This window comes from Microchirus variegatus (assembly GCF_963457635.1).
Source record: "Microchirus variegatus genome assembly, chromosome: 3".
Lineage (NCBI taxonomy): Eukaryota > Metazoa > Chordata > Actinopteri > Pleuronectiformes > Soleidae > Microchirus > Microchirus variegatus.
In genome coordinates, this window is record NC_139804.1 from 21,353,528 (window position 1) to 21,373,231 (window position 19,704).

At 41.4% G+C, this 19,704-nt stretch overlaps 2 protein-coding genes across 8 annotated transcripts in view; both read left to right on the forward strand.

The window, feature by feature from the left end:
* Positions 1-2,242: 2,242 nt before the first annotated feature.
* Positions 2,243-3,346, forward strand: LOC310924837 (gap junction delta-2 protein; the record flags this gene model as incomplete). The annotated part of the gene is made up of 1 exon (XM_083886680.1): positions 2,243-3,346. One exon carries the CDS (start codon positions 2,243-2,245, stop codon positions 3,344-3,346), a length of 1,104 nt encoding a protein of 367 aa, XP_083742806.1.
* A 2,474-nt stretch (positions 3,347-5,820) lies between these two features.
* Positions 5,821-19,704, forward strand: part of LOC310925217 (RNA-binding protein Musashi homolog 2) — a gene marked incomplete at both ends in the record, with an annotated part of 117,357 nt that continues 103,473 nt past the window's right edge. For all 7 annotated transcript variants that reach the window (XM_083887100.1, XM_083887101.1, XM_083887099.1 and 4 more), the window contains 5 exons: positions 5,821-5,882; positions 7,767-7,807; positions 8,028-8,109; positions 8,510-8,594; positions 10,589-10,630. In XM_083887100.1, coding sequence (XP_083743226.1) covers positions 5,821-5,882; positions 7,767-7,807; positions 8,028-8,109; positions 8,510-8,594; positions 10,589-10,630 — 312 coding nt within the window. The remainder of the gene's footprint in view (positions 5,883-7,766; positions 7,808-8,027; positions 8,110-8,509; positions 8,595-10,588; positions 10,631-19,704) is intronic.

The following is a 19,704-nucleotide window of genomic DNA, read 5'->3' on the forward strand; positions in this document are numbered from 1 at the left end:
TCTCCATAGTCCAGCTCAAGAGTGAATGTATACATTTCTAAATAAATGATAATTTGTGGTATGCATTTCTATATAACATTATTTAGCTTCCTGAGGACTTCAAATTAGGCTTCTGCCAAATAGTGTCATATATGCAGAGGAACTATAATTGAACAAGGACCCAATGAGACAATAAAAAACAGAATTAAATATAGGTCAAAAAACTAAATTCATTCCAGAATAGGAAGAACAATGGTGGCATAATGTGTAAGACTAGTATCAGTGCTTATGATCAAGAGAACAGAATTCTCATGAAACAATTTTTGTAAGACAAATCAACAGTTGCAGGTGAGTGAGACTCTGTTCTTGTCATCCTGTTGTGATTCGATTGCTGTTCATATTTGGCTGACCTCTGTTGTCGAGTTTTGTTTGAACATGCTGAACTGGATCCAACCTTCCACTGAATTCCAGCCTGGTGTAAAGTGCTCGCTGTCTCTCCACCAGCATCGTCTGTGTTAGACAGCGGGTGAGTGAATGGGCGGGACTCGATGCTGATGGTGCTGCTGCTGAAAATCCAAAACATTGCCAGTTGTAATGATAATTAACAGAGGTCACTTCTGGAAAACATCTACTGAGATTCCTGGACTGAATTCCCGAGAGGAGCATCTTTGCCACCTGTTTACCAGCACTGCACTCCAGAAGACCGTCTTTATGGTGTACATTTTCAATAACTGTGACAATATACACCATGTAGCACTTAAGTACTACATACTATCATGTTTACCTGAAGGGAACCTCTGTGTGCTGACTGGAAGGAGAGCTACACAGACTGAACGACTAATTTACTTCTCGCTAACCTGTGCTTTTCAGGCTGGCTAAACACAGAAGTTTACTATAAATCTGCATTGTGTCCTCTTTCCAGCTTGTTCCATATGTTTTTTTTGTTTTTGACTGTTCCAGGCCATTCAGAAAAGGAACCCCCCTCATTGTGTTGTGAAATCTTTGTTGAACTGTACATTGCCAGCTTTTGTAACCACATAGCACAAAGTCAGTTTCAGATAAACTGGCTCAATTTGTGGGGTCAGCCTATTCTCCCTTTCCACGCCCAACAGGATTAATCTCATCAACACTTTAAGATTAAAAATAGCCATGCAAACGGCATGGCAAAGACTTGATGTAAGAGATTTATTCTGGAAAGCTCAAGGTGACATTAAGGTAAGTTCTGATTTCATAGTTTTTCTGGTCTGTCATGTAATATATACTGTAGTAGATGTATATGCATGTCTGAGTCTGTGTCTGAGAAGGAATGTGATACTTTAATACGTGGTATGTAGGATTAGTGCTCACTGTGGACACAGCGGACGTGTCCTCTGGGATTTGAACTGAAGTGTGGTTTACAGTTTATGATTTAAAGCTATACATGGCAGCTTTTGAAATTGCAGATACAGTATTTGGCAGATAAAACAACATGAAATTGTATGCCAATGTAATACAAACATTAATTAACATATAATAAAAATAGTCCACTATGCACGCTATAGTTTCACTGTATGTAAATTATAGAAGAAAAACACATATATATATATATTTCTCTGTTACTCCTTTACTTTTTAGTTTCAGTATCATTGAATGGAATTTTCTGAAATGATTGCTCGTGTTTGACAGTAAAGCGAGTACAGACACATTAGATTTCTTTTTCTCTGTATTTATTGATAGCTGCGAAACATGAAGACCAATAAGTAAAATATAATATATAGTAAAATAATACATGAGCAAATAAGACAACAACAAAAAGTGTTGTAGAGACCAATATCTTTATAAACAAACCCCTGGAATACACAAATCCACCAAGTCAAAGTCACATGATTGAACATGATTAAATAGTAAAAACCATTGTGAGAAATAAACACACAATGTTCAGGTAAACTTTAATATTATTACTTAAATATTAATAGTTAATATGAGATCAGAATGTGTGATGCAGGGAACTCTAGCACATCGTTTATAAAACAGAATTATAAAATGTCACATTCAGTATCACTTGGAATTTGTTTTGTTGAAGGATTTGCCCAAACCTGTTGATAGCTGATAACATTTCCAAAGTTAAACATCTATAGATACATTGTATATGTCTAAATCTGAACCTTGATCTAATCCCAAACTGACATAAAACTCTTAATCTAAACATTCACTCTCTTGTCCATCTGTTTACAAAAGCGAACACAGATTAAATAATCTTTTGCTCTCTCTTTAAGCATAAACCATGGGTGACTGGACCATACTTGGCCGCTTCCTGTCCGAGGTTCAGAATCACTCTACTGTGATAGGCAAGATCTGGCTCACCATGCTGCTCATTTTCCGTATCCTGCTGGTGGCATTGGTGGGTGACGCTGTCTACAGTGACGAGCAGTCAAAGTTCACCTGTAACACGCGGCAGCCCGGATGTAGCAACGTCTGCTATGACACATTTGCTCCTGTTTCACATCTGCGGTTCTGGGTCTTCCAAATTGTGCTGGTCTCCACCCCATCTATTTTTTACATAGTTTATGTTCTGCATAAGATCGCCAAAGATGAGAGGCAAGATGACCAAAGAGCACAAGTGTTAGCACAGAGGGCCCCCGGACAGACATGTGGCCACATGGGAAAGGATGGCATGGTGGCCCAGAGTGCCGACATGCCCACTTACTGTCCACATTACACAGAGGAATGGGACATGAGGGAGAGCGATGGATTAGAAGAAAGCTTTCTGCCAGAGGATTGTGGCGAATTAGAGGAGGACCCAACCCAGCAGTCCAACCAAGTTCTACTTATCTATATTCTTCATGTGTTACTACGCTCTGTCATGGAGATTACCTTCTTGGTGGGCCAGTACTTCCTATTTGGTTTTGAGGTGCCTCACCTATACCGCTGTCAGACATACCCTTGCCCTACTCGTACAGACTGTTTTGTATCACGTGCCACGGAGAAGACCATCTTCCTGAACTTCATGTTCAGCATCAGCCTGGGCTGCTTTGTGCTCAACATCGCAGAGCTCCACTACCTTGGCTGGGTCCACATTTTCCGTGTCCTCCACTCAACTTGCTCGACTTGCTGCACTCAGGACACGGAAATGGGCAAACTGTACTCAAACCACAACCCTCTCCTGCTGCATTTCAAACATTCTCTGAGGGGCCAGCTTCTTCTGCAGACCCCAGCAGCCATGGCCCCAGAGAAGACAGTAGGTATGCTTACACATGCCCCAGCTATCTCCTTTGAGACAGACTCAACTGTGGAATGCATCTCCAAAAGAAATCTAGAGAGCAGAGACAAAGTGAAGGTCAAGTTGGCCAACATGACCAGAATGGGACGTATTAAGTCTTGGTTATGAGACAGCGACGTTGTGGTGTAGTTAAATCTGTGAAAACACTCCTGTGCTGCACAAATTATGTGCTACATTACCGCTTGTCCTGAGTGACCCAATCACAAGTGGACAACTCACTGTGTCCAGTAACCGCCAGTGATTAGATCTCATATGCAAAGGAGAACATGTGCATTTGCAGTTGGGAATGCTCTGAGTTGATGTTGGCTGTAGTTCAAACAATTCAACCATGTACAGCTGAGCTCCAGCAATGTTGTTTATTTTTAAAGACATTGTGAATGTGCCTGAGTCTTGCAGCTCGAGCATTTCTTGCCAATATAGCATTGTGGGAAAGTAGTGTACACATACAGCATACTTAGTAAACAAGCATGTTTTAGAGAGTATCATTTTGTCTCTACACTCGATGCTTAACTCTTTAGTTATCTTGCTGTAAATGGACAGAGGTATTTTGTATCCACAGAAATGTAAACATTTGTGGTGACTTCATACAATACATAGTCAGAGTTTACTGAGCACTTTATTAAGAACATCTGTTCAGCTGCATTCATTTAAACTGGCAATCATGTGCATGTAATGGGAGTTTTTCCAACTCTGATGAACATGACACATGTCTGTATATACTGTATGTATTTTGAAGGGTTGATTGATTATGCAATTACATTAAAGGTATTTTTTTCAAAGTTTAAAACGTATCATAGGGTTTTCTTTGACTTTGCTTCCACATGTTTCTCACCCAAAGAGCACCTCTAACCTGATATGAGTGCAGGAAGTGTTTCAATCCAAAGGGTTTTCCCCACCTTTTACCTTATTTGTAATTTGCATATTATGCCCTCTCCCTTAAAGAACAATGTGCCTCTTGATCTATGCCTAATTCTATGACACAATTCAGGGAAGACACATTACAATATGCAATGTTTTGATGCAATAAAATGCTTTGTTTCATGTAGAAATGACATTTCTCTGTTCCTTCAAATAGATATTACACGTGAATCATTTCTGAACAATGTACCTGCCGTTGTATTTACTTAATCACAAAATACTTTTGGATGAACAAACATCTTTGACATACATTATAAATATTAAAAAAAAGTCTTGCACACACCTGAAATTATGTACAGTATGTTCCAATGCCTTTCTCTAACAAAGAGAACAAAGTGAATTTTACAAGAACAAATGACACAAACGAGAGAATATGACAATACAAAATCAGATGGAAACATTTACTAAAACCCGTACTGGACACAGTTTTGTGTGTGAGCTCTGTGAGGAAGCTTTCAGTTCATTTAATTTCAAAAAAGTTGAATACATATTCACAGTTTGTAATGCATCAGTCAGTGTAATAGCTGAAAAAATGTGTTCTGCCCTGAAATAACAAAACAAAAATCTTCATATCTTCACCCCAGACGACGAGGTGACGATCTGTCCAGCAGATGGCAGTACATGTAAGCAGGAGAGAGAAAAGCGTTTTCAACATTGTACATCCTTTTGAACAGCTGTTCGTGCTGCAGGCTGACCGGAACACATGATCAGAACACTTTCTTTTCAATTATTATTGATTGAACCACAGGAACGATTCACATGACTCATAATGCAAAACTGGGTGGAAGAATTGGACTGCCTATGTGAGTAGCAGCCAGGGTGTGTGGTTAATTGCATTGATTATTAGAGCAAAGGGAAGAGCAACTACTAAATCCCCAGGAATTTAATAAGAAACTAAACCAGTTATTTTAAAATGTCTTTCCCAGTTACAATTAGTTCCACTAATTGCATTTTTCCAGTCCCCCCCCCCCCATGTGCACTCTCAAACTGTTTAAAAAAAATCTGCTAAGTATTATTGATGGATTTGAGGTTAGGACAACTCAGACCAAAAAATGATTGATAATCAGTCCATTTGACGGGATGGATTAAGATAAATTAAAGATGAATAGTTCCACATGTATGTTTGAATGGCCTAATTTCTTAATTCCAAGCAATGGCTTGCGGATTTGAGCCCATGGCCAACTCATTATATAGTGGACATAATAATAATAATTGGGAATAATAATAATCATAATGATACTTATAATAATTCCTATTTAGTGGTAAATAGCTCCTTAGTTTATGATTGATTGATAGATTGATTGATTGATTGAAGTGTTGCATGTCAGTCACATGAGCGCGCAGCTCCAACTGTGGCAGGAATCCTCTCAAAAATATACGACGCTACCTGTCATTGAAAGAACTCCAGGTTAATGCACATCTGCATTTGTGTTCCTTGTGGGCGGGCTGTGGAAAACTGACGTCAGCGTGGTTTGTCGGTGACAGTGGAGGAAGGAGGGACGGAGGGAGGGAGAGAACAGACCGGACTGATCCCACGTGTGACGGACGGAGCGCTGCTTGCATCCCCCCGGCTCACTGACACCGGAGCTCCATCCGCTCCGCTCTAACTGCCGACCCCACCGCCTGCTTGTGTCCGCCTGTCACTGCCTGTACCTGGGTCAGACATGGAAGGAGACGGCAGCCAAGCACCGTCAGGAAGCCCGGCTGATCCGCAACACGACCCCGGGTAAGGTGACTCCAGCCTGTCAGCAGAAACATGCGCGATTGTTACGTATGATTCGTTAATGCTGAAGTGAATCTGGGACTCCACGGGATCCGATTGACTTAACCTGGTTCTGTTTTCAAACGGGCCTGCCTCTGTTTGCTGAATATTCTCCTGCCAGTGTCCCATATGTGCCGTATTACCATATCCCATATTTATGCATGTTTGGAAAGATCACACGCCAAACTTCCCTCAGAAATGTTGGGAGTTTAACACTGTTGTACTTGTTGGTAAAAGTGCGGGGGTAAAGGATGAGTCACGGAGGGCTTTTATGAATCTAAAGCTTTGTCTGGTTAAGTCGGCACAGTTTTTCTTCCGCTTAGTCGCGCTGTATTTACATAAAACACGCTCGGGCTGCGTTTTGACAAGAGGACTGAGAGGAGACGGTTCTTTTTTTTTTTTTTATGCAAAGGCAACCACTTTCTGAAGTTGAACTAGACTGATGTTATTAGTTCAGTCGGTGTTCATCACATGGAGGAGGCTGTGCCAGGCTGCAGACTGTGGCAGTTCACAGCCTGCTGTGTCCCTGACTCAGGTGTTGTAAATGGAGCAAGGTCTCCAGCAGAGAGACAGATACACCACCTCATGCAGCCTTTTACTTGTCTGTTCAGACTGCCAGGAAAAGCAGGTATTTTTTTTTTCTTGCATGTGCAAGTGCCATCTAGATTGTTGTTGTAAGTTTTGACAGCAAAAAAAAAACATAAAAACAAATAAAAATTGGAGGTGGTTTGAAAAGTGTTTGTGTCTGTCTGAAACGCTCTGAATGGAATTCAAATTGTCTTCTGTGCCACTCTTAAGCCAGGGTCATACTTTTTGCATTCTCCGCATTCACACACACTTCCATTCATACAGAAATGAGGGTCAGTTAAGTGCAGAAGGAGGCTTGTCCTCATCTGTATGTCCTTTTCAGTGCTAAGTTGTACATGTGTGGGCACCAGAAGACTTGTCCACCTATACCGTCTTCTTTGGTGACCGACTGGACTGAGAGCATGTGCAGGTCCACTCATAGTCAAACTGACAGCTGCTCATCAATGTCCACGGAGGACTCAAGTGGACCTCTGTTGACATTTGGATACGGGGAAGTATGATCCGGGCTTTAAAGATCCAGTGCGTAAGAATTAGTGACATCATTGGTGAGACTGCGGATTCTGTCAAATGGAGGAAGTCATCCACTCACCCCCCCCCCCCCCCTTTCTCAAGCACGTCAGGGAACTACTCACACCAGGAAGGATGTAAACACTAATGACTACTGTCTCACCTCACCCACTCTCACACTCACTCTGCTGTTTCCTCTCTCTTCTGCATTGGCTTAATGTCGGTGGAGTTGTCCGTAGTTTTTCATCATCAATTTCCGCTTCAAAAAAACAAAAAAAAAACACACATTCTGGCTGGTTTGTCTGCATAGGCTGCTGTGGAAACATGTGCAGTGCAAGATGATGGTGTTCCTCCTAAAGCAAGTGCTTTGTCTGAAGCTTAATAAAAGGCTATGAAAAATCTGCCTTTTTAATATGAAGGGATTATACACTTGGTGGTGAGGTGGAGGTGAACATACTGGGAAGGAAGAGGAGGAGGCAATATTTGGAGGAAGGGGCAAAGGAAGGAGAGGAAGAAGATGCAAACTGCCATGAAACGTGGCTGAGTCTCTGATGACGCACCACCACGATGTTTGAAAGCCAGGCTAAAATGCGGATACACCTTTGTCGATACCAAAGCAGCCCATGCAACTGATTTGATAGTAAAATAATCTGCAAAACTTACCCTGCGTTCTCAAAATAGTCTTTGTTAGCTAAACATCAATGGCCGATGACAAAAACCTGGACTGACTTCTGTTGTTCTTTCACTTGGCAGGAAAATGTTTATCGGTGGCCTCAGCTGGCAAACTTCACCAGGTACGAACAGCATCCATGTCTCTCTCTCTCTCTCTGTGTGTGTGTGTGTGTGTTTGTCTGAGGTTTTCTGGTTCCATGTCCTCCACTTGACCCCTGTGTATCACAGAGACAGCCACTGCCGACAAAACACATGCATCTCTTTTATTTAACAAGGAAATATAAATGAAATCAACCCGTAACCTCTTTGTCTCTTTGTTTTTTTTTCTCTCCCCCTCCACAGACAGCCTTAGAGATTATTTTAGTAAATTCGGTGAAATCAGAGAATGTATGGTGATGAGAGACCCGACAACAAAACGTTCCAGGTAAACGAATAGAAACATTTCCTCTCTTGCAAAAAAGAATGGGGGAGGGGGTTAGAAAGCATTTTTGCTGGAGTGATTATTCATGGAATGACGGGGTAATGCAGTTTGACATTGACCATGGAGCTACGGAACATATTCACTCTACTGCCATTTATTATGGGGGGGGGGGTAATCTGTTTAAGGCTACATCCACACTACTCCACTTTAATTTAAAATGCCATTTCAGGCAAAAGAAAGAGAACGAAAAAACAGAAACGCTGTCTGCTCTCCACAATATTAACAACATGTATGAGACACGCTGCAGAGTGTGTCATTGTGTTGTGTAAATTGAAAACTGCGACTGAGTGGGAAACATGGTTCGAATTGTCGTGTGCTTTTGTTTGGTCTCTCTTCTCTGCAGGGGTTTTGGCTTCATCACGTTTGCAGATGCTGCTGGCGTAGATAAAGTCTTAGCACAGCCGCTCCACGAGTTAGACTCTAAAAGGGTACGTTCACCTTTTCACTCTGATTGCATGAGAGACAGTGGGTGCGTTGTGTGCTGTTCACCCATGTGTGTATTGTATTCACAAGCACTTGGTGGGAGCAGAGCTCAGCTGACACACACACACACACACACACACAATTAACCCAGCAGTTTGATTTCCTGAGTAGGTCCAACTGTTTTAGTGAGGTTTTTTCATTGAGATAATTTCCTCTGATTTAAATAAAGCAAAACAAAAAAATAGGAAATGAAAACATGCGACATAGTTACCTCATATTTGTCTTTCTATGTTGTTTTTCAGTTGTTGTTCTGTCCATCCATGTTCCTCTAAATGTATTATCTGGAGAACATCTTAAGGGAATCATTTTCATTTAGGACAAACGTTCACTCAGGGACAAACTGATTAGATGTTGGTGGTCAAAGGTTCACCGTCGTCTCAGAAATCCTGTTTTTTTTGCCTCGTGACTTTCATATTTCAGGAACACCATGAGAGGAGTCTTTCAACAAAAAGTTTGGTGGCATTTTGGAAGGCCAGGGTCACTCTAACCTGGCAATAAAATGTCAGCCGTGTTGGGTTGTAAATACATTTTCTTCAGAACACTTTGATCACACAGGGGGCAACATTTTAATTATTTAGATATTGGCGGTCAAGGATAAGAATGACCTTGTCCTTCCAAATACAATATAAGTACTATAATACAATGAAGATATACTCAAATATTGCAGTATGTTCCTTGACAGCAGGCTTTGGCCTTTTGAAACAGTCCCCCTTCCACTCCAGACTATATTTTTGTGTTATTGCTACTTTTACGATGAGAGCATTTCTAATAATAAATGCAAAATACTGGCTCGCTTATAGTTTCCAAATATATCTTAAAAACCCTTTAACACCGAGCGTATCACAGATGACACATTTGCACAAGTGCACTTTGCATTACCGTAATTGCACAACAGTTTGTGCTGTTGGGAAAAATTCCAAAGAGTTCTCAAAGCGGAGAAGTTGCATGTCCAAGCCAACACAAGGTTATTACGATAATTTCACTCGTGCTCTTGCAGGAAGCCAGCAAATCAGCTTCTTTGTCGCCAGAAAGTGGGAAAAACAGATGTACGTAGTTTCTGTTTTTTGGGAGATAAAGAGATATTGATAAAAACACAAAAAACATATTTTAAATATGTTTAATACTGTTCAAAGCTCAAATTTAACAAGCAAAATCTGGTGTTGGTAGTTAAACTATTATTTCTAGTTCAGTATTTCTTCATTTTTAATTGTTAATACTGTTTTTTAATATTCATTAAATGGGAAGTAACCCAAAGTTGTGTGAATATATATATATATATATATCATTATAATTCAAAATCTGCTCCTTATTCCTTTTCTATTTAGAACATCATGTAAACAGATGAAGTAACGATCAGACCCACCACTCTCAATATAGAAAAAAACACAGTTGATAATAGATCGTAGATAATAGGAATAAATGTTGATATCTGTATCGTATAGTGTTTGTCAGTCTTGGAACATTGTTGACTGATGAAGATTTTTTATTATTTTTTTTTATTTCAAGCATATCTTGCCTGTGTCAAAATACTTGCACTGAAAAATATAAAAACGGTTCCATCATAGAGTCGTTAGTGTCTTTTTTTTCTGATTCAGTATCAGGACATTGCAACATCACACCGTGCAATGTTCACATATTTCAACCTATAAGCCTGCAGCTTCTATTTTAATAACCTTTTTTCCTTCCTTTTTTTGTGTGTGCAAAATAAACTAAACTAAATTTTGTGTCTTTGTGGGATTTGGGTCCCAGGATTTGCGACGCCCCGTGCACACAACTGAAGTGAAATTTGCATCCTGTCTCACTCGGTGTGAACGCACCATAAGAAGGCAGCATATGTAGAGAATTATGTCACAGTGTCACATTGGGAGAACTGATGTCGTCCTACAGTGTTTTTTGTGTGTCTTTGCTGACTGAACATCATGTGCTCCTCCTCCTGCAGATTGACCCTAAAGTTGCATTTCCTCGACGTGCTCAACCCAAGGTAAAAAGATCTTTATTCTGTCCTGCATGCTCACACACACACACACACACTAGTGAGGACACTCAGACCTAATGCATTCCCTGACTCATTACCATAACCTTAACCATCACAACTAAATGCATAACCCTAACTCTTAACCCCAAAACTAATTCTAACCTTAACCATAACATCAGGTCCTTATCCTCAAAAAGCCCTTAAAAGTAGTGAAGACCAGACAAAATATTCTCACAAGGTCAAAATGTCCTTACAAAAATAGGTTTGAATCAAAATGTGTCCTCACAGCCCACTGCAGGCACACACACACACACACACACATACAAATAAACAGAGGGATGATGCTGAGGTTTAGGTGCCTTTGTTGAGCTCGAACACTGAGGAGTGTTAAGACGAGACAGAGTTTGACTACTGACGGTGCACGTGTGCCGCATGAATGCATCCGGAACGCTGTTTGTTTTGCTGCGATTGCTGAAGTGTGTTATCACACAGAGAGAGCTGTTGTCACTCTGGGTGCTGTGGTTGCAGAGTGAAGAGGGATTGAAGTGATCTTGCTCTCTTTGATGTGGGATGTTGCTGTTGAACCGACGAGCAGCAAGGGATATTTTCTTGTTTAGGTGAGGCGCACTTGTTTAAGTGGAGCTTCACAATAGTTGTAATGGCTGGTAAAGAGGGCGTACCGAGTGCAGAATTTCTCACAGTGCAATATGGTATGCGACATATATATGGAGCCCACAATAACAATTGCAGTCATTTTGGCAGTAATCAGTATATTACAAGACAATCATATAGATACACATTACGGTATCTATCTAACACGAGAACACAACTTCTGTTAAAGCCCCCATGAGCAACAATTTAGTGCTTTAATCACATTTATGTTGTTTGAAATGTCATCTACACGTCCATATACAGTCTTATAATATCAAACAAGCAGTTTTTCCAATATCCCTATAGGATTTTAAAGGTTACTATGCCCTCAAATCCGTGTTGAGATTTTTTTAATGACTTGCTTTTGTTAAACCCGACATACTTTACCTTTCAGTTGCATAAACTCTTTAGGGTCTGCCTTTCTCTGGTCTCTCAGCAGCTCCCCCAGCATTGATCACGTATTGGTTAATGTCTTTACTTCCTCATCATCTTCTTCCTCTTCCTCTTTGGTTAACACAGCAGATTACGGTGACCGTAGTGGTGAGGAGTGGCTTCTTTTAATACCAATCAATATGCTGACAAGACTCTTCCTCACAGTTTGATTTATCTGGAAATATGTGATGCTGGTGAGTCAAGTTGGCATGAAATCTTTTTTTTTTTTTTATTCTTCGTGAGGGTGACATTGCCATATTGATGTTTTTTGCTGTACTTTACATTGGGGTGTTTTAGGTTTTTTTTGGCACAAACTTTGATATTTTCCTCCCGTGTGAGAGCCATTTTTCACGGTGAAGGTGGGAAACTTTTGCATTCATTATCTGAATAAGCATGAAACTAATTCAAGGACATGGGCAACAATAAAAGGGGGGCAGCAGATAGCAGGGCTGTGCACAGTGGAGGAAGGCTGAAGGTTAAACAGGACTTGCACTCATCTCCTGGACCTGTTCCTTCAGGCAAAAATGTATCGGTGCACAGCACAGATATGATTCTTTCTACCTTTATTCGCAGCAGTGGTCAGTGGTTTGTATTTATTTATATGGAATGGAATGGCAGTCATATACATTATTACTTTACACAAACTTTAAAGCAATTATTAGTTGGTGTCCATGTGGACAGGATACAATTATGCATAATCTTGAAACAATGTGGCAAATCCTACCCTTCCCATCACATTGACTCAGCCTCAAGTAGTTTTGCTTTGCATTATGCCTGTTGGCCAATAATATACAGTGTAATATATGCAGATAGTGCGCTAGCTTTATTTTCAGTCAGTGTGATGTAAGTGCCTGCAGTGCAGAGCTGAGTCATACAACAGGCAACTTTTTATCAGTGACATTCTGGGTTCTTTGCTCAACACAGTAGCGGAACATATGATTTTTGTTCTTCAGTGAATAGTTATTTATTGATATTAACAAGAAGAATAGAATAGAATAGAAATTCTAATGGGTAGTATATTCAATATCTGCCAATAAACCCTATGGCTCCAGACTAACTTTTTATTACTAGGAGCACAGTTGCCCCCAATTGAACATTAGGAGCGCAAGCAGAAAATTTTGAATCATGCACCGTAAATTGAATCGCAATGCAAAAACTACTTAGTTGAATAAATGCAGAAGTTCCAATGTGCTGTTTTAAATTCAGTGTCAAAATTAAATGCGTCTCTTAAAACGAACAAACCAACTGAACATTTTAATTGTTTGATCTTAACCTTCAGAATCAGTTCCTCAGGCCGAACGTAACTTTAAAACACTTGAGTAAAGACACAGGATTAAACACAAAAACCAAAACCAATAAACAAACACACAACTCCTCACTGGTTCAGCAGCTGTCAGTGTTTATTTTAACTGAAGCTGTTGATAGTTATAGATTATTCTTTGCCTGGACATGTCTACCACTAGGAGATTGCAGTCTGTAAAATTTGTATAACACAGGTGCTTGTGTGTGTGTGAATGTACGAGCTGCTGCTTTCAGTCTCTACTTCCCTCATCGCTGTTTGCTTGTCCCGCTCCATTTTTGTGTGTCTACATTAGCTCGTCCTGTATTGTGTTTCTCCTTCTTCTTCGTCTTCCGTGTGCCACGGTTGTCATTCTATGCGCTGCGGCATTGCTGCCCCCGTCCTCCACATCAAAACACAGTGCTATATTTAAACGGTAGTCAAATGCCGCCTTGATGCAGAGCATTTTGGCCTCAGCCCGAGTTTATTTTAAAGGTCCCATATTATACCCTATTTCCCCAAGTTAACCTAGTTCCCTGGTGTCCTAATGAACAGGTCTGTGACATGCTTTGGTCAAAAAATTTGGTCAAAAGGATGAAGCACCACAGCAGTTCAATCACCCTGCCAAAACAGCCTGCTCAAAACGCTCGGTTTTAGTAGTATCTAAAAAAAAAAAAAGTTAAATGAAATTTAGAGGACAGGAAATGACATCAGCCACAGAGGCTACTGGGAGCTAACAGCAGTTAGCATTTGGAAAAGTGATCATTTGCAGGCTCTAGCAGGCACATTGCCGTAACATGTATAACATGTATCCACTGGACAGATACACCCTCTGAGGCTGGAAGTTTGTGTAGAACTCTGTGCTGCACTGTGGAGCCAAGAATAGAACTTTTCGTAGAACTAGCGGACTACCAATTTTCGGATGCCATTGCCCTCGTCAGCACTCTCGCGTGTTTTACGGACAAAGCGGAGCTCCGCGAGACAACAATTCAAGGAATTTAGTGCATTGTGACGTCCCAAGGAGCGCGGAAGTCAACATCGCGTGTTTAATCTCCTGTACTTAGACTGAGGAGGACCACAAAAACATGAATGAGTCATCTTTTCACACTTTGGTGACTGGTAGGGCCTCCAGAGTCCCAAATAGAAGTATTAAAATTATTAAAAAGTTGACTTGTAAAACAAGCAGCAATTTAGTCGCACGTGTGCGAGTAGATGTAAAATTTACTCACACTGTCTCAAAGCCCTGAACCCACCTATGTTACACAGTGGACCTTTAATTAATATTTAGCAATTGATTGCGTTTAGTTAGATCATTATTATGTGGCCACATGGTTGGTGTGATCAGCGCTCTTGAAATTTGCAGCAAGAATACCTGGGTTCGTGACCCAGTCGGAACAAGGGCCTTTCTGCATGGAGTTTGCATGTTCTCTCCCCGTGTGTGCATGGGTTTTCTCCGGGTTCTCCGGCCTCCTCCCACAGTCACAATCGCCCTATGTCAGCTGAGATTGGCACAGCACCCCCCACGACCGTCATGTGGAGGATAAGGCGGTAGAGAATGGATGGAAGATTATTATTATATCAAAGAAATAAAGTGTTTGTATATGCTATCAGTGAACAAAACCAGATCCAAAATGTTGTACAGTGTGTTTGCCAAACTTTCTGCACTTGTATCCTCGGCAGTACACATGCTGTGTTCATGCAAGTACTGCTTTATTTTTGTAAACATTGAACCTACAGTACAGATGTTTTAGGCAGGTGTGCTGTTAAGAATGCTTTCACAGCATAGCTGGGGTTGCTCGGAGGCCACAATTTTCGATGCAATTCCTCCATCAAGACCATTTCTGGCAGTAGATGGGTATAATCTGTCACACTTAGGGCGTGTTTCCACTAGTTCGACTTGCCTCGCCTCGGCAGGGCACGTTTTATTTGCTTTTCCATTACCAATAGTACCTGGTACCCGGTACTTTTTTTTACTACCTGCTCAGGCGAGGTTCCAAATGAGCTGAGGCGATACTATGCGTGACGTTGTCAGACTGCCAGCCACTGATTGGCTGAGTGCCGTCACCGAACAATGCCGAACTGTAGATCAGTTCAAAAGACTTAACAATCCTGAAAACGTGGCTTAATCTTCAACATTTAGAAAGGAAAGTTTTAAATCTCTATACAGAGATTATTATTTAGCCTGCGATGGCGACCGGCGAGCATCACAAACCCCGCCGCTGTATTTCAGTCCAGTGACTGTGTCAGACGGAGTGTGTGCTCCAGTCATGGAGGAAGTGAACTGAACAAATCTTTTTAATTAATTAATTCTAATGATTCAGTACATCGAAAAAACAACTGCACAAGTCACAGCAGTTTCATGCAGCCGTGCTGTGGGGACTCCGCCCACGTCGAGGATGTACTATATTGTAATGGAAAATCAACCAAACCGTGTAGAGGTGAGACGAGGCGAGGTGAGGTGGGACCGTGTAGTGGAAATACGGCATATGTTTCCTTGGCTGACCACTGTGTCCTCAGTCCACGTTTGCTCGTGTTTGGTGCTTCTTCAAAAGAGCTTGAACAGCACATCTCGAAACCCAGTTTGCTTTGAAATGTTTGCCTGCGAGTGACCTCACTGATGTAGTATAACTATCTTGTGTCTTGTTGCTGTACTCAGTCTTACCATAGTGCATGGCCTGTGACTTCAAACTGCTCCACAACCTCCCCCTGGTAGCAGTGTCTGGCTGTTCCTCATCCACTTTTAAGCCTCCTACACAGCTTTTTCTCTTTCAGTTAATGACTGTGTTTCAACCTGCATATGAAAATGATGAACACAAGGTAACAATAACAGACTGTAAAAGCATATACTATAAATTGGCATAGAGAAAGTGTATCAGAGAGAGAGAATTAGCTGACCTTTCAAATTTGGAAAGGGTGGCTAGCAACACATTTTCCCATGGGGTGATAAAGTCGGAAGAGATATTTTTGATCATTTTACAGGCACTTCAAAGAGGCCTGAGTCGTGTTAAGTGTTCCACGGCCATGTACTGCTTCACTGATCTCACTTCTGCTGCAGGGTCACGCAGCGGTTTACAGTGCACAAGAGCGACTGGCGGAAGGCGTTGCTTCGGTCAGCCCACAAGTACCTCCTCAATGAGTGACATTAATGAGGAGAGCAGCTGAACAAATGTGCTCAAACAAAGAGAGAGCCCCCATTTTCTCAAGTGGAAACCTTTGTTTCTGGTGTCTTTTTCTTTCTGCATGGGGGAAGATGTAGTCTCTCTGCCCTGGTGCTTGTTTCGCCCACACACATCCTCATCTGCTGCTTCAAAGAGAGTGAGCAGACAGGCCTGGGTGAACCCCTCTTTGATGAGAGGGATTCAGGGGCCAGGAGGCTGCAGGTATGGATCATTTGACAGGAAGCTGCTTTGCTCTTGTTAGCAGTGGGAAGGGAAGCTGTACAAATCACAGGCTTTAGCATGTGAAGGACCAAATCATGCTAAAATTCATTCTTATCATTGTAGACGTCATGCACCGCACTGTATTCCATTCTGTTAAAAGGCCATTTCGCTGCAATATACTGCACATATTGTCTGTAAAAGCAGTTTTTTTTTGTGATTAAAATCTGCTCGTCGGCACATTTTCCAGACGTACATCTGACAAAACAGATGCACTTTGATTTTAATTAACCAAGCTGTCGACACGAGCTGCAAAACAGCCCGTTTTACTTGTGATACACAAACATGAGTTAAAGCTTCAAGGCTTTATTTCTTGTTCTGTTAAACTGCTTCTTACTTAAGCTTCGAACATACCCACAGTGTTCAGCCTGATAATCCAGTCACCAATGAATTCTGCAACTTTGCACCAGATTGGTACGGGATTCACTAAATGTGAAACAACAAAGACACATCTTAAGATGCCCACTGAGGGCACATCACAGACACAAGGAGAAACAGATTTTGGAAAAAAAGTGTCACAGTGGTTAGTATTGTTGCCTCACAGTAAGACGGTCACAGGTTTAGATCTTGGCTTGACTAAGGGACTTTCTGTGTGGAGCGCTTGCATGTTCTCCCTGTGTGCTTGGTTCTCTTCGGGTACTGTGGACAGTTCCAGGGTGTAAATCTGCCTTTCACTCTATGCCAGCTGAGATTGTCTCTAGCTCCCCCACGACCCTGTGGAGGTAAAAAAATGGATGGATGATTCCCCTTTTATCTTGCTTTTAGCTTTTTTGATGGCAAAACAAAAGTTTGAAACCACTCATTCTTCTGCACCGATGGCCACAGAGAAAAAGACCCAGGAGCTGTTGGCCTACTGCTGCCTCATTTGGTAAGTTTGTGTCACTTGGTTTATTCTGAACAAAGCAATTCAAACACAAAAGTCACAAAATAACACATGTGAAATGACTGATGGAGGCAGCAGTGGATCAACAACCAATGATTTACTATGTGGACTTTGTGACAGGGAGCAGTTTCCAATAAACAAAAAAATATAAGGGCATTGATTTTAAAAACAATTATTTTAGTCACCGATTCTTCTTTTGATACATTTTTTTCAATCAATTGATTAGTTGTTTGGTCATTATCAAATGTCAAAATGAATCCATTGCTGTATGGATAATTCTGAAAATATTCACATATTAAAAAGCTAAAACAAATCTGAGAAATTGGTTGAATTATTAAAAAAAAAACCAAAAAACTTGATTAAATCAATTAAAACTAATAAGCAGATAATAAGTTCTTTGGTATTTTACCATGGATATGTGTAATGTTGCACAGCGTTCCTCTACTTCTTTCCTTTGCCTCTTGATACAAAACATCTTCATGAATCTGCAGCTGCTTCCGATTGACTGCCTTTAGATAACCTTATACTAAATGCTAAGTTTGTATAGATCAGTCTGAATTTGTATTAAGATGCCTCTGGGGCCTCTTTCCCCAGTCGAGAGCTTGTCTGCTTGCTCTTCTTGGCTGCCACTCAGAGCTGAGATGTCTGATTGCTCCTGAACGACTCGAGTGATAGACAGCGTCTGTCTGTCAGCGATCCCCGCCACCCGTTCGCTCTGTCTCTCTTTCTCTCTCTGACTCTTGTGTGTGCACACTCACTTTCTCTCTGGTTGTCTAGTTTGCTGCAGGTTTTCCTGCCGCATGATAAATCTGATGCTAAATTTAGAGCCACTTTTTCTAGAGTAGTGAGGGATTACTGGCAGAGCAAGAGGGAGAATGACAAGGGGGAGAGAGAGAGAGAGAGAGAGAGAGAGACAGAGCGGCAGGCTCACTCACTCTGCCGAGCTCAGTGAGAGCTCCCATCCAATTTTTTGCTCTGTCTATGTGTCTCATTTAGTTCTGCAATCTACTGGGCGACAAACAGCAGCAGCAGTCGAGTGACTGAAGGACATGTCACGTTGGCCTGATATAGCCGCTCTGCTGCGGGTTTGAAAGGGACCAAGCTTTTCAGTATGGATTTACATTACAGATGAATCGCTCCCGTCAAGCTGATTGACGTTTCTCAGTTAAAGTGAAATCTAATGACCTGTCATTGATTGGGGGAACCTTCCCTTCAGTGTAAATGAATCTGCAACATCCAGTATTTTGAGTGGCAATGCATATCTTGCATGTGTTTACAGTGCAGAGCCAAATGTAGACATAAACTGATACAATCTGTTGCCGATGAAGTTAATTGTTGATAATTGTCAGTTTTGTTGTGGCGCATCTTTTTCGTCGCACCGTGGAGCTAAACGACATAGGAGTGAGTCATCTCGCTTTCTACCCACCTCTGATGAGATGGAGAAATGTGACGACAGACGCTTGTGTCGTGCCGACTCCGTTAGCTCCGATTGATTAGACGATAGATAGAGTTGTCATTTCAATAATCAACGACTGTCACAATGGTTGTTTGTTATTATTACTGGCAGCGCTTGTAATAATACTGCTTCATATCGACTTCATCATGACATCACCATATGAAGATGAGTAATATGCTTCTACATGAATACCGCCTGAGAAAATATTGAGCTCCTAACCCCAAGTAACAACATTATCACAAACATAAAAATACAGTGGGGCATAAATATCATCCTCCTCTTCCTCACATATACTTCAAACGAGAGAAAAATTTGATTAAGAAGGAGTGAGAGATGAGGTGATCAAATAGTGCTCACATACCCTGGTATTTCTGGTTTTCCTCCAAGCTTGCGTACAAGTGTTGTGGTGTTGCACGTACCGCAGTTTGAGAACCACGGCTCGACGCCATGTCTTCGATTCGTCGCTACGGTTAATGCATTTTTAAGCGCGAGGAATTGTCTCATTATGACCTCCGCTCCTTAGCGTCACATGCTTTAACTCCTCGGTGCCTCCCGGGCAAGAAGCAGTGATCTACGTCTGGAGATTTACATTTTACATTTGCTGCCTCAGTCAGACTCCTACTTTTAAAGGACTGCTGATGCAGACAAGTGCTCGAGTCCAATGAGTCACAAAATTGCCAGCGATCTCAACCCAGCTGTGCGCTGGCAGCTTTCAAGGACAGCGTGAGCTCTGCAGGCGTACTTTTGGTTTCAGCTGTCTACAATTCTGGATGGAGTTTGACATCTGACTGTTTGTTTCACCTTGACCATTGATGCAACTAACCATTGCTAAAACTAAGAATGCAATAACCCAATCATTTTTTAAACTTTCAGTGGCCCAGTCCAATCTTTAAAGGGCTCTTCAGGTTTTTTTTTATGTGTGCTTCTAGGATAGTGACATAT